The 15427-nt window shown below is 36.2% G+C and overlaps 1 protein-coding gene across 1 annotated transcript; it reads right to left on the reverse strand.

Moving 5' to 3' along the window:
* Nucleotides 1–921: 921 nt before the first annotated feature.
* Nucleotides 922–14889, reverse strand: LOC107822564 (protein DGS1, mitochondrial). Its single transcript, XM_016649115.2, has 14 exons — nt 14565–14889; nt 14230–14344; nt 13936–14139; nt 12611–12748; nt 12327–12488; nt 10162–10356; nt 9425–9525; nt 8702–8791; nt 3445–3517; nt 3339–3367; nt 3125–3248; nt 1928–2038; nt 1542–1642; nt 922–1417 (listed from the first exon to the last, which is right to left on the reverse strand). The coding sequence occupies exons 1-14, from the start codon at nt 14795–14797 to the stop codon at nt 1297–1299; spliced, it is 1797 nt and encodes a 598-aa protein (XP_016504601.1). The 5' UTR covers nt 14798–14889; the 3' UTR covers nt 922–1296.
* Nucleotides 14890–15427: the final 538 nt, after the last annotated feature.

Below are 15427 nucleotides of genomic sequence, written 5' to 3' on the forward strand. Positions count from 1 at the left end.
ATTAGTTTCAGCAACCTTCAAATAGGCAGTACTTCATCCATCTTTCCATAATCTAGCCGATGTGTAAGAATTGTTCCATTCAGAAATTCGTATAGAATTCAACATATAACGTATACAAAAAACATATGCAAGAAGATTGCTTCGACTTCATTTTCTTTACATGAAGAAATTTTCCTATATTATACATATACTATTTTCGAAATTACAATTTTCCTACTTAACTTTTATTAAGAACTATCTTCTCATCAATGAAACACATGAATAAGAGTGTTCAAAAACCTTCACTTTTAGATTAAAGCTTAGGTAACACTTGTTGGCTTTGGAAGGGGCATCTCTTGGAAAAGTAAATACATTTCACATCCTTGTTCTTGCATTTCCATGTTCATGCATAAGTAGGATTGTTGGGTTTATTCATGTGCAATTAGTTCATAGGGAGGATAATGCTTTTGAGTTTGGGTTCAATGCCATGATTGCCAACTCTAATATTTGACCGAGAGGCTATGAATCGATTGGACTTGCCAACCGAATGAATCATAACACTCACAATGATCGACTGGACCTGCCTACCACATCAATCGTAACACTCATAATGATCAATTTTACGATCGTAGCACTCATAATGATCAATTTTACGAAGATTCAATTGGATCCAAAAGCTTGTAGCATTGGTCTAGCACAATTCCCTAACTTAAGAAGCTCACAATTCCCTAACTTAAGAAGCTGGGGGCGTGGCGCCATCAGCCCCTAACTTGAAGAAAGCGGAGCAAAATCACCTAAAAAGGATCAAAGTATTCTCAGAATTATTTACCCTACCTTAAATAATGCATTGTTTGAGAAAGTTGCCAGTGCAACAGGACAAAATAAGCTTGAAAATTTCTCCAGAATGTCTCCAAAGGAGCAAGATAAAGTGAAGAAGGTTCATACATGAAGCAATCCAATATCTTTGACTATTTAATATGAGCGTTAGCAATTGTCAATCAAATGAATCCGTATAGGGAGCATCTTTTTAACAAGTCATGTCAACTGAGAAGTCACTGCAGAAACACAAATAAGTCCTTAACGGATGTATTCCCCGTTTCTTTGCTGGGGAATATATTAGGAGCTTGTTGTCTCTTGAGTTCTACAATTTCAGATCTCGTGGAGGACACTGTAACGAGCAGCAAATAATGCTCGTGGACAAAATCTCACCCCAGAAAACAAAAGAAAAAGGTGGAGCGCGTAAGAGGGCATCATCCCTCATTTTATACAACATGGAAAAGTTGTTTGAATGAATTAGTTAATGTGAAGACTGCACAACTACTGTCGTTTTGGTAAAGGAAGCAAACAATCATATACCCGTTCCATCCGTGATGTAATCCTGAGTTTATGCGCAGTTTGAATATCTGGCTTCGCCAAATCGATGATATCCTGCCTCAAACTATACAACATGCAAACGCCATGTTAGAGTTGTAAAATTTCAGAAAATATACTTTTCAAAATCAACAAATGTCTCACGCCTTGAACAAAGCAAGGCTTAAGATAAAGGACAAAGAGAAACAAACCTTATCCATTCACCAGTCGCTCTTGCATGTCCTTCCACAGCACAGTATAAACGATCCAGATAATATAATGCCAATCCCAACATGCATTGAGCATCTTTTTCCTGAAGAGTTCAGGGAAAATAAAAAAAACAGGGAACAGTAAAACCAAAAACAAGAACTCAACTCCAAGCTATGGCAGCATTACATGCAAGCACCTAGTTAACTTGTTGGAGACCAAAAGATATTTATCGCATTACTGTTACGGAGAGCAGGATTGAGTAAAGGGTTCTAAATTACTAGATGAAAATGGATTTTATGATAGTGAAAGAAATATGAGATTCTCGAAGGCACAAATACTACTGTACAAGGATCAAATAAAGATGCTGATAAAGTTCAAAGGGCCTTACTTGTCCTTGATCTTTGCAGCTTTCTAATTGCATAATCTTTCTCTCTATTTCCACAATTAGCAGTCGTCGTTGAATTCGAGCAACCCTTCCCCTGCCTTCTGCTCTCTTATCCTGATCTCATTCAAAAATTAATGGCATTATATGATTTTGCACAGCACGTCAAGACTCTTAAAATAAGAGAACCATATTAACCATCAAACATCTCAACCAGTAATTTCCATTTCCTTTCTTCTTAGTTTCAAAAAATAATCACTTCCTTATGTCAATAGCATTAGAAGGGGAAAAGAGAAATGAAGAGAATATTCGCTGAAGCTATCCTGAATTACAGTAGAGTCCATTTTTTAGGTTTAAGATGGAATTGGAAGTGCCCGATCCAGTAGGATCTAACAATTGCTTACAAATACGAAGAATTCATTTTTTTATAATATAATAGAAACTATTTCTGTGAACTGCATAACAAGCCTCCCTCATCAGAAAACTGCTTCACTCCATCTTTTTCTCTGGAAGACTCCTCTCTATCTTTTTCTTTGATGAGATTGGAAATAGGTTCCCTTATTTCTCTCCTATACTCCAATACTCTGTGTAGAGAACTCTCTGAATTTATGACCATCCTTTCCTTCAGTAATCTTACAACAAACAGGACAACAGAAGAAAGAGTAGTAGCTGAACCAACTGACATAGCTTGATAATCATCAAAAGCAGAGGCTTCAAGAACTGTGTGAACGGGATGTGGGTAGAAGAGAAGGTCTTATACAAAAGTGGCACAGTTAAGCAGTGCTGGAATACTCTCCCTGCTTCCCCTCTCCCTACAGTTCCTCCTCTTTGTCTCTCATGCGACAAAAATCCTAATCCCTCTTACAGTTATTTTTAATGGACTAATATTATGTTGCAAAAATTCAACTTCTGTATTATTTTGGGCTTCTAACAATTAATATGCCTTGTATGGTTCTCAAGTGACAATGGCTTCATACTTTTGATGTTGCACTGATCTGCCTTAGGGTCAATTTTCTGAATATTCCTATAAACGTTCTTGGTTGGTTGGGGGGGTCTTCTAAGTATGATAAAAAATTCATCACGGTATTGTGAGCTCAATTCTTGAATAGAAATCAAACATAAACGAAAAAACCAGGATCACAAGTATTTAGGAGAATTCTTTAGCTATGCACTAAAAACAATCACACAGTGAAATCAGTTTACCTGTTTAAACCAAGCACGCACCAACATGATCACAACTAGGGAGAGGAAGAAAGCAGGCAAAGCAGCTAAAATAGCAAAGTTGATTTCATTGGCCCTAAGAATTTGATCCAGCTCCAGCATAGCCCTGTTTAACGTATGAAAATCAGAGAAGAAAACAAGAAAAGCCTTAAACTCTCAGAATTTCAGAACTAGCATATCAGTTGCTCTCACTCACTCTTCAATGTCAAGCTTCAGCTTCTGAACCTGTAATGCAGAAAAGATATTGTTAGAAATATGCCAAAACCAGAAAGAATTGATTACAAGAGTATGGAGTATATTACCTGGATAAGAAGAGCACGAGAAAGCTCCCCAGAAAAAAGATTTTGAATTGGATGCATCAGTTCCTTTTCATACCTAAAATGAAAAATCAGTTAGCAGAGAGACATAAAAGCACACACCTTGTTGTACTGTGGACCCAACTGCTAGTAATGTGAGAAAAAATAATCTGCTTCAAACGTAATCTGTTAACATATATCCAAGCTATGCAACAAACTTGTATTATTGCATTGATAAACATTCAACATATAGCAGGAAAGTGTATAAAATTATTTTGCAACTGTAACTGGTGCAGTTACGATTATTATTATTGAAAGTTAAAGATTCTGCTGTTACATCAGAAACCCTAGTCTGTTAACAAGAATGAGCAAATAGCTGGTCCATTCTGCCATCACACCAAAAGGTTCAAATCATTCAAAAACTTGTCCTGCAGTTTCCACATATTGAAAAACCTCTTAAATCTGCACGATACAACCTGTAATTGGCTGAGCAGGCAAGCAGCACAACAAATTCTTGAAACATAAGAAGCACTACCATTGTAATAAAGTGGCAAGGACAATTGCTTCTGGAAGAGGACGAGGGCCATTAGATACACTAAATAATATTTTATTTTTGGTAGCAAAACATATTAATTTAAATACTAAGTAGAAGTTAGCCCAGAGGGCGTAACAGAAGTTGTAGCAGCACTCATAGAGTCCCTGCTAGTACTGAAAGTAGAGATATAGCTACGTAAGGAAACACAATCGTTGGCAAGACTTGCCAATTTATTACATAAACTATTCGAAATACTCTTAGGAAATTTTTTTCCTTCCTTGTCTGCCGTTAAAGCTTCAATAACAAATGCTGGGGGAGATGGGTAGGTCCTGATTAATTGGTCGAAAAGCTTGTTACCCTCCTTCGACAAGAGGTCTTCTACTTTATTTCCTTCACGGAAGCGATGCTTGATTTCCGGGTTCCTTAGCTGTGCCTCCTTTAAAATGCACATAAAGTACTTTATAAAAAACTTTTATAAAAAGTTGCACATAAGTATTTTTTTATATAAGGGAAAAATACTTATTTGCATTTTTTGATAAGGAAAAGAAATGCACATAAGTATCTCAATGAGAATCTAGATTATCTGCCTCAAGTATCTCAATGAGAATCTAGATTATCTGCCTCAAGTATCTCAATGAGAATCTAGATTATCTGCCTTTACTTCCTACTAAAACCTTGGCTTATGAACTTTCTCTCTGGATTGCCGAAGACTGCGAGGCAACATGAAGCCATTTGGGTGATTATTGATCAGCCAACCAAGTCAGCACCTTGGATTCAAAGTTACCAGTTTCTAGAACTCCAAGACACTGGAAGTATATTATCTTTCTCGGATTATCAGTTTATATACAACAGTTAAGCAGAAAAGGGGCTTCAGCATTCGTAATAGGTGCTCTCTGCGCGAGAAAGAAGCAGAGGATGTAAATCGCCTTCTTCTGCACTGTCAAGTGACCAAACAGATCTGGCACATATTTCTTAACCCATTTAGAGTGTTTGCGTAATGCCAAAATCAGTTAAGGAGCTTATATGGTGATGGTCTGGAAGGACGTTGGAGAAAGACATCAAGAGCCAGTGGTCTACTGACTCTACCATCCTCTTGTGCATTTGCTGGACCAAAACCACAGATGCTTTGAAGAAAGGCAGAACCAATACACAAGCTTAAATACAAGGGCTTGTATTTTCTGGCTTTTCGGTGTAAATACTGAAAAGTGTATGACAAGCACAGTTTTTCAGAATTCCACAGCTCCCCCCATTTGTAATAGGAATTGAATTTTCGCTTGTACATACGTGCACCTACTTGGTGCAGTTTTACATGCATAAAATGCTTTATTTATCAAAAGTATCTCAAGTCAGATCAGGTTAACTGTTTTATCTCCACGCTCAACCAAATTACATCACATGGAACAGGAAGAAGGTATATAAATAGTGTTTCCCTTCAGAGATGCATAAACAAGTGAGTACACGAAAGGAATAACTCAGATCGGATGATAGGACAATGATTAGATGTAAAAATACACTGGTAAAACAATAAGAAACAGGTAGATGAATACAACAAAGAAGTCGGTATACTCTAGAGTAAATAGTTATTAATGAGTAATTAGCTACCGAATTGACCCAAATGCGTGTAACGACCCGGCCGGTTGTTTTGAGTGTAGTAGTCCCGTTCCCCCATTTATTGCTTATTCTATGCTCAATTGTCGTTATGTGACTTGCCGTGGTAGTTGGGTTGGTTCCGGAGATGTTTCGGAATGAGTTGAGACACTTAGTCTCAAGGTTGGAAGCTTAAGTTGAAAAGGTTGACCGGATGTTGACTTATGTGTAAACGACTTCGGAATGGAACTTTGATAGTTCCGATAGCTCCGTATGGTGATTTTGAACTTAGGACTTAGGAGTGTGTCCGGATAGTGATTTGGAGGTCCGTAGTTGATTTTGGCTTGAAATGACGAAAGTTGAAAAAATTAGAAGTTCGGAAAATTGAGAAGTTTGACTGAGAGTTGAGTTTGTGGTTACCGAGCTCGGATTTTGGTTATGGGAGTTGGAATAGGTCCGTTGTGTCATTTACGACTTGTGTGCAAAATTTGAGGTCAATTGGACGTGATTTGATAGGTTTCGGCATCGATTGTAGAAGTTGGAATTTCTTAGTTTTCGTGAGGCTTGAATTGAGGTGTGATACGTGTTTTTGATGTTGTTTGATGTGATTTGAGGCCTTGACTAAGTTCGTATAATGTTTTAGGACTTGTTGGTATGTTTGGTTGAGGTCCCGGGGGCCTCGGGTGCGGGTAAAATGGTACGCAGAAGCGAAGACCTCTGGACAGAATATTAATTCGAGGGTTTCGTGATTTTTAATCATTTTGGACATTTCAAGCTCGGACTAAGGCGATTTTTGAGAGGGATTTCGAGGGGTTTCTTGAGGTAAGTCACTTGTGATCATTTTTATTCAATAAAATTGTTTGCCCGTTGAATTTCCCATCTAGTTTGTGTGTTTTTGAGGTGTAATTTTGGGAGTCTTAGGCTAGGGATTGGAGAGTTAAATTAGGGAATTTGAGTGACGATTTGGTGTCGAAATTTGGTATGGTTGGACTCGTGGTTGAATGTGCTTTCGGATTATGTAACTTTTATTGGATTCCGAGACGTGGGGTCGGGGGTTGACTTTTGAGTTGACTTTTTTTGACTTTTGATTAAGAACTTAGCATTTTCATATGGAATTGATTCCTATAGCTCGAGTTGATTGTATCAAATTGTTTGTGGCTAGATTCGAGGCATTCAGAGGCCGATTCGCGAGGCAAGGGCTTGTTGGAGTAGAGATTTGCACGGTTTGAGGTAAGTAACACTTCTAAACTTGGTTATGAGGGTATGAAACCCTGAATTACGTGTTATGTGGTTGATGTTGAGGTGACGCACATGCTACGTGACAGTCGTGTGGCCGTGCACCGTAGAAATTGTGACTCGGTCGATTCCGTGAAACTGTATAGTTGAATAACCTTGTTATTATCCGTATATTCTCCATGTGTTAGAGAAATTAAGCTACGATTCATGTTAGAAATCATGCTTAGTCTATATGTTGGTACTGTTGGGACCCACAAAGGTCGTATTGCTGCTAAATTACTTGCTTAATTTGCAATTATGTACTCAGTCACACCTATCATCCGCATATCATATCTCAGTCTCTGTTGTCATTTATTGACACTTCATATCATCATTGTTTGGGCTGATTTTCATGAAATTGTGAGTCCGAGAGACTGAATAGATTGGTGACTGAGTGAGGCCGAGGGCCTGATTGTGGGGATATTTATCGCATCGGATTGCACGCCGCAGCAGGCTTTATTGATTCATGCCATGATTGATTTATTATAGCGCTTGGGCTGGATCTGCCTCTCTGGAGTCTGCACACCCACAGTGAGCGCAGGTACCTACTGAGTGCGAGTGCGAGTGCCGAGCGATTGGGAGGATTGAGTGACTGTAAGGAATGAGTGATTGTGAGGATGGAGTGAATGGGAGGACTGAGTGATTGATACTCTGAGAGTATGCATATGATCTCATCGCTGTTTTGTATTTCAGTTGGCATACATAACTGACATGTAGATATCGAGACGTATCATTTCTTATTTCAGTTACACTTGACATATCTTACCTGTTTGAGCTTTAACTGTTAAACTTGAAAGCATGCCTACATTTCTGTATTGTATTCCTGTAATTGGATTGTACCTGTGAGGCTCGTCACTGCTTTCAGCCCAAAGGTTAGACTTGTTACTTATTGAGTTGGTTGTACTCACGCTACACCATGCACTTCGTGTGCAGATCCAGGTGCTTCTGGGTACGGTGGTTGCTGACTCGGAGCTATCATTCAATTCGGAGATCCTCGAGGTAGCTGCTTTGGCGTCTGCAGTCCTTGACTCTCCTCATTTATCATCTAGTTCTATTTGTACTGTTCGACTCTCTTAGACAGTGTTTTTCAGACTTTGTTATTGTATAGATGCTCATGTAATCAGTGACACCCGGGTTTTGGGAAATTCTGTATTGAGCTATGACGTTTTCTCTCATTTTTATGAGACTTTTACGTAAGCTTATTTCCGTATATTTTAAATTTCAAGATGCTGGTATGTGTGAGTTGTCGGCTTGCCTAGTATCATGATAGGCACCATCACGGCACTTGGGATTTTGGGTCGTGACAATGCATCAGCGATTACTAGTAGGCTTCATACTTATGTCTGTCTTCTGAGTGGCCTTAATACCTTATTGGCACCACATTCCGTCCTAACGGAGCTATATCTAAGAAATTTTTGAGGTCCCCATGTCGTCCACATCCACAGTCTACCATCCTCGTTGTCCCATATAATAACCTTCTAGCTCTAATATCAAGAATCAAATGCTCACAACCTCTAAAATCTCCTCTCTACGCAAATATTGTGTTACTCATTCTGATCTGTATCTCTTTCCTTACTTGTATATCCTCATTCCAAAAAAATAAATACATAGAGAAACTAAAGATACATGTGATTACAAGCAATTCAAGACCTGCATATCAAGTGTTTCATAGCATCTGAAAGGATCAAATAAAACATGCATGTATTTTCTTAAAAATCTAAAAAACAACAAGGGTGAAATATGAATCTATTAGGTTGCAACCATATCGTGCAAAACGGAAGGCAAATACAATCCTCTACAATGAGTAGTATTATTCAATCCCTACATATTAAATAAGCAACAAACAAAACCAGAAGGAAGCCACACCTCATCATTACTATTTCAAGCATTTGCTGATCCGTTGCATTAGGTGGAGCCTTCTCACCCTTTGTCTGCTCAGTGAAAGCTTGCAACATTCTGCAAATCAATATCAAACCAATATTATTGTAACAGGTTTATCCCAAAGCACTAAATGCTTAAGAGAAATTGGTTTTCTGCACATAAGAAAAGAAGACAAGACAGTAACTATTAAAAGAGTGAAAGAGAACAAGCACTGCTAGAGCATCATATAGACCATAAAGCAGCATGGTGTTTCTCAACAAGGACCACGTATAATATTCTACAAAAAAATGTTGAAAGAAAATGCTAATAGAAAACACAGCATTTTTCGGCCAAAACAAACTGGAGAAACATCTATTACAGAGGAGTTACAACCACATAGAGCTTCTTAAGAACTTATCAAAAAAAACATAGAGTTTCTTAAGAAAATATATAAAAGAGCTTGTCCAACTTAGAACCTTCTTTTCCCCGTAAGACTACTTCTGTGTCATTGCTAAGAGTATTGAGCAGCAAAAACAGTCCAAAACCTAGGAGTATATGCATTGTATAGACGTCCAGTAACTTGTCAATATTTTTTTCATATATAAAAAATGGATGTACAAGTATAATAAAAGCAACTCATTAGTAAAGCATACTACTGTATCTTGTGACCTATCTGAGTTTACATATTGAGCACAAGATGTAAACAAAGTTATAGTTGACTAAACTAACCTGTGTAGAGAGTCGGCAGTTAACTGCACCTCTTCAGGTTCCATTGCACCCTTCTGCCTCTTCCGGAAAGTGTAGAAAAGATCGTCTCTAATAGAGAGAAGCTGGTGAAAACAAGAGATATTTAGCACAAAAAACCACTAACACATAACTCAAATATAAGATCTCGCCTTATCTAACCTGCTGAACCTACTCATGTCAGCAAAAACAGACAAAAAATAGAAGAGATTAAGAGTTTCATCATTTCAAAAGTCCATCAGAATGCAAAGATCATTAAAATATCCTAGATGTGCTATCTCATTCTCAGAGAATAAATGAGAATTAAAATGTAAGATGGAAAAAAACAGACGAACATGAGTTAAAGAAGTGTTTCTTAGAAAGTATGATCAGACAAACAGAAATAGAAAATCAAGGAGTGAATATTCTCCTGGTGTTATATTCATGTACAATGTAAGAATCTACATATCTAAGAAGATTAAAAAAATCAAAGTAATCTTGACCTGGCATCAACAGGAAAGCAATCAATATTGTCCAAAAGTTAGAGACTAATATGATATTAAATATAAATCAAGAATTTTATGCTCTCATTAGAACTTGAAAAAGTCCTATATCTATGCGGTCAGGAAATATGTGTTCTAGTCCTATTTATGTGCATTAAAGATGTAAAGGATTTACACAGCCAACACAACAAATTTGGCATTGTAGCATAGTTGCTTGATTGATATAAGCACACAGCTTACCGGTTGCTCTACATGGTCATTCCAGAAGCTACGTGTTGAGTCCTTTGCCTCACGAATCCAATTGTCAATGTCAGAGCTTCCTACTAAACTGCTATGGCGAAGAAACCATAATGAACAAATAGAGATGCCGACAATCCCACAGGTATATGGTATCCAGTAACGAGTAACTCTCCTGGGCTTTCGGTGAATTGTAACCTTCAAAATTAATGGCAAACAAACATTCCTCAAAAATCTGAAAAAAAGGTCCTCAAAGGAAGAGTCAAACTACAAATATATTATGATAACATAGTGCTTTTCCTACACATTTGTGTGGGAACCTTTTATTAAACTTATTGGAACCAAAAGGCTTTAAGGAAGCATTATATTTATGAATTGCCACAGCTTAATTGTCCTGATCTAGCCAACCACTAAACTTCCTTCTGTCTAAAGTTAGCAGCAAACCCAGCATCCAAAAAATACGAGAATATGAGTCCTATATGTGTGTAATTACAACCCAAGAGCCAAAAGAAAGAAACAAAAAGAAAAGAGAAGCATCAGAGAGTAAACCCGGCAAGATATAGATTAAGATTTAAAACTGTGATAAAGAGAATAACAAAGCTCTTTTGCAAATCCAGATTTGTGTTTCTTCGCTTTTGTTTCTTTTGCTTTGGTAATAACTGATCAAGTTCTAGTCCCCTTAAGTTGCTCGCTTTGCTTCATCACCCTCATTTTCAACCTCTTGATTTCACTTTCTTCCCTCATCTTTTATCAACTTTGACCAAAAACCTCTTAGTACTTTCCTAATGAAAGCCAAGAGACAGCCCTAATATCAGTTTAAACATCACACTCTGCCAAGCACCCGTTTAAAGTTAAAAAGATATTAGGATCATAATTTCCAGACATATGACAGCAATGAGCTGCATTGAATAGAAGCAAAATCCCTTGTTTTCCCCTTCAATAAGATAGCCTCCTGATAACTGCAGCAAACATCAGTTATGCCACTTCTCTTCCACAATGTTACCTAATACAACCTAATCAGATAATTCTGACATCTAAAACAAACAAGTTTCACTAGATGCAAACCAAGCATAATCCACTTAAATAATAACTTCTAAGACAAACAACCTCCACTAGATGCAACCCTAATATAATCCACTTCATTACAACTTGATAACTCATAATTAAGATAAATCTTGGCAATTAAAAATAGATTTTAATTTGAGAGTAACAAATCAGTTGGATTTCTAAAATAAGATACTAGATGCAACCCTAATATAATCCACTTCATTACAACTTGATAACTCATAATTAAGATAAATCTTGGCAATTAAAAATAGATTTTAATTTGAGAGTAACAAATCAGTTGGATTTCTAAAATAAGATACTATCGTCCATTCATGTTCTTGTACAGATTTATGCATCTGCTTTGTATCTTCACAGAGTATAAAATCATTACACAGGCTATCTATCCAAGATATGCCATTCAATAAAACAATTGCATGATATTGGTATGGGAACTGAAAAACCGATATTTAGGCGACGCACTCCGTGCGCTCGTATCAGATACTTGGGAGATGCTACTGATATTCATACGAACTATGTATTTTACTTTTCTTGAATTTTTTATTTGTGACATGCGCATCCCTCTACCGGGATACATAAATCCTTCAAGGGGGCACCAGATAGAAACTTCAACATTTTGAAAAATAAAGTTGTGGGGTGATTTGTAACAACAAAAGTTTAGAAATAAAAACCTTATGGAGTGACCTAAATACACAGTTTTTGAATTTGATTTCTGTATGTTTGAGGAATATCTGTACTCGAATTTTCTGTCCATAGTTGAAATTTATGAATGTTTTTTGTACAAAATGTTGGTTAGAAATAAGGCCATGGAGATTTAAGAACACAAAACAAATGATGTATTCCAGATTAATATGGTATCCCTAATTTTACAATTTTCAGGACTTTGTGTTGTATCCCAACCACATACATACTAATATATGTACTTCAGCTATACAGATCTTAGTTGACAACTAATTTCAAGGAATGACACGTATGTTATACAGCATACCAGATAATTTGATGATGATGAAACTAAATCGAATGCTAAAACATTGAAAGATGAACAGAGCTTTAACATAAAAAAGATAAAGTTATCTTATTACAAGTCAGTAGGGAACTCTTACAATGGCAGCCAAATACGTGTTCAATCTGTCTATATTTTGGTAGATCAGATTGGTGGCATCTCTAATCTCACAATCAGTCCATCGAGAGCCTTCTTGATTTACTTCTGGAAGTTTCTCGAATATCAAGGGAAAAGAATAGCTTTCATCAACAGAAGAGCTTTGCTGCAGAATCAATTAATGGACAACGTCAAATACCAATATTTGACAAACATGTAGCTAGCAAAACAAATGTCATTTTCAAACATTTTAGGTGGGAAACCTTATCATTACACAATTTCCCTCACCTGGCGCATTGCATGGAAATGGCCAATTGATGCCTCCAACTTAAGAAATAGATCATTCATTTCAACCAACAATGATGTCAATGACTTCTCAGTATCCTTAACCAATTCCTCACCAGCTTTGTCAACCTTCATATAGACCTATACATATGCAAGGAAAGATATAAATTGAGGATTTATTACCATACAGCATTGAAATATACTTAAATCATCAAGCTATGCAACATTAACCGACTCCTTAGAGAGATTATTTCTTCCAAGAACATCCAACTAAGAAGCAAGATCTTAACTTGATAACCCAAAAAAAGAAGGGAACACCACTCTATGGAATGCTATAGGACATGATGCCAAAACCAAAACTCTGCGCTCTCTAGTAATCTATATATCGACCAATCAAATTAAGTGAAAATTATTCAGTAAAACTCATGTGAAGTGTGAAGTAAGTTTTAAAACATGCATATATAAAGATGCATACCTTTAAGTTTCTGGTTCATACTGGTGATTACTTTTCTTATATCAAATTTCTAGTTTCCTATTCTTAATTTCTAACATATGTGCCATAATGTTTCCTTAACAATTAATACAGAAATTAGTTTTACACGCTATATATTATTTGTTATTGCCCTCTCAAGATAGAGCCCTTGGGCACTGAGATGCGCGTCTCCGCAATTTAGTGCTGCACTAAAGTGCCATCTAAGCTAAATGAAGTGCCCAACCTATGGTACACATAGCAAAGAGCTTTTAACTAGAAAGACAAAACTCAATCATAGCCATCTTAGAACGCTTATAAAAGTGATTAAAAACATATTGTTTATTCCAGAAAGTGACATATTTTTACAGGGACAATTCCTAGTGAAGAGATACAAACGGAGAAAATGTTATGAGAAATTTATGGAAATCATCTCATAGATATATTGCAACTATAAAAGCAAAAAAATAGTGTGGTATGAAGGCTGGGATATGGACTGATAGAGAACTGCACTGCAAAATGTCAAGTAAACTAAAGAGGAAAATCAAAATTGAAGGATCATCTTGTGGACGAATTACAGTATCCAACTGGACCCTAAACTTGAAAAGCTTCAGTTCATACCCTCTTGGTTAGAAGCTCAGCAACTCTTAAGGTATCCAAAACAAATGGCTCAGATTTTCATTTCCTTTCTACATAGCAATAATAAATGTACATAAACCAGTATGGGATGAGAAAACCAGTAAAGGGAACACTTTTTCTTTAATAACGGGAACACTCTTACAGCATCAAAGAAAAGATTGATGGAATAAACTACCAATTAATGTTATATGATTAATCGTTCACTTGATAAGCGACTAACCTGTGCCAAAAATGTAGCCAAACGATATCTTAAGCTAATCAAGAAATTTATCCTCTCGGATATATAAGAAGATGCCAAACAATATGTATGTTGCACCCCAGAACCTTCACCAACACAATCGCGTATCAGCTGAGCTGTACCATTGAGAAATGCAGATGGTCCTCTCTCACATATCATGAAGTATGCTTTTAGAGCATTTGATCCCTGAAATTGTACATACATAACAATTCACTTGAATTCTGTTTGAAAAAAAGATTATATAAGAATATCGTTTCAAACAAAAAAGTAGCTAACCTCTGCTTTAGATTGCCAATATTCTAAGTTCTTCTGGACATAATGCAAATTTAGAAAGACGCACTCCATAATGTCCTCCAATGTACCAACAATTTTAGATGCCTCACATACAACCCTGCATCTTAGTGATCCCCAGATTAGAAACTTTTCTTATGAACAAATTGTTCTCTCATTCTTCAGTACTAAAGATATATTTTTAAAAAAATTCAACACACACACACATATTTATATATATATAATGCACATATAAAACACACGCATATTTATATTTATATATTCTATCCCTGGATAATGCACATATGAAATGCTAAATTTAGAGAGTAGAGAGGACTTACGTAGAAGATTCAGGGGAAGGAGAGGAGGAAGGGAAAGGAAGCGGGAGACAAATCTTCTTACGACGTCGTTTACTGGCGCCTGATCTGCTGCCACGGTAGAAATTGGAAATTCTGTTGACGAAATTAGTCGCCGGAAAGTAGTTGGAAATTCGATTCAAAAGGTAGTCAGTGTAGACGGAGATAGTAGTAGGTTTTACGCCCATTCCGGCGTTTTCCGGCGGCGGAGAATCCATTGCTGAGTTCACTGAGTTGACCAACGCCGGTGATCGGGAAAATGAGTACGGAGAGCTTGTGTCGAGTTAGCTGGATTTAAAATACCTGAAAACACTTTTTAAATGTTGCTGAATTTTAAACAGTGTTTGGATAGAAATTGGAAAAATAGCACCTTTTCATTTTAGAAAAGTAGATATTGTTGCAAAACTTTTACTCCCTTTGTCTTATTTTATTTGAAATTTACTATTTGAAAAGTCAAAAAACGTTTTTGTACCGTGACCTTTTATTTTAAATATTTTAAATAATAATTTATAATATTTTTATAATTTCTTAATATATAAGTTTTATTTTAAATTTTTTTTAAAGATTCTATATTTGAACTCGCATATTTTGAGCATCCTACTCTAAATCATATCATATAAAGTGGAAGGAATGGAGTAATTCAGAATTAAAGCAATTATAAAAATTAATTTATGTTTTAACTCATAGTAAGTTGTAAGATTTTTTCCGAAATATACAATATAAGGTTTTTATTTAAGCAAAAATAGCATAAGATTTTTGAATAAATCTCAATTATTTAATTAAATAAAGTATAGAATATTTATTATAATAATTAGAGTAAAGTCTGTAATTGAAACATGAAAAAATGA

This window comes from Nicotiana tabacum, chromosome 19 (assembly GCF_000715075.1).
Source record: "Nicotiana tabacum cultivar K326 chromosome 19, ASM71507v2, whole genome shotgun sequence".
NCBI classification, from domain to species: Eukaryota; Viridiplantae; Streptophyta; class Magnoliopsida; order Solanales; family Solanaceae; genus Nicotiana; species Nicotiana tabacum.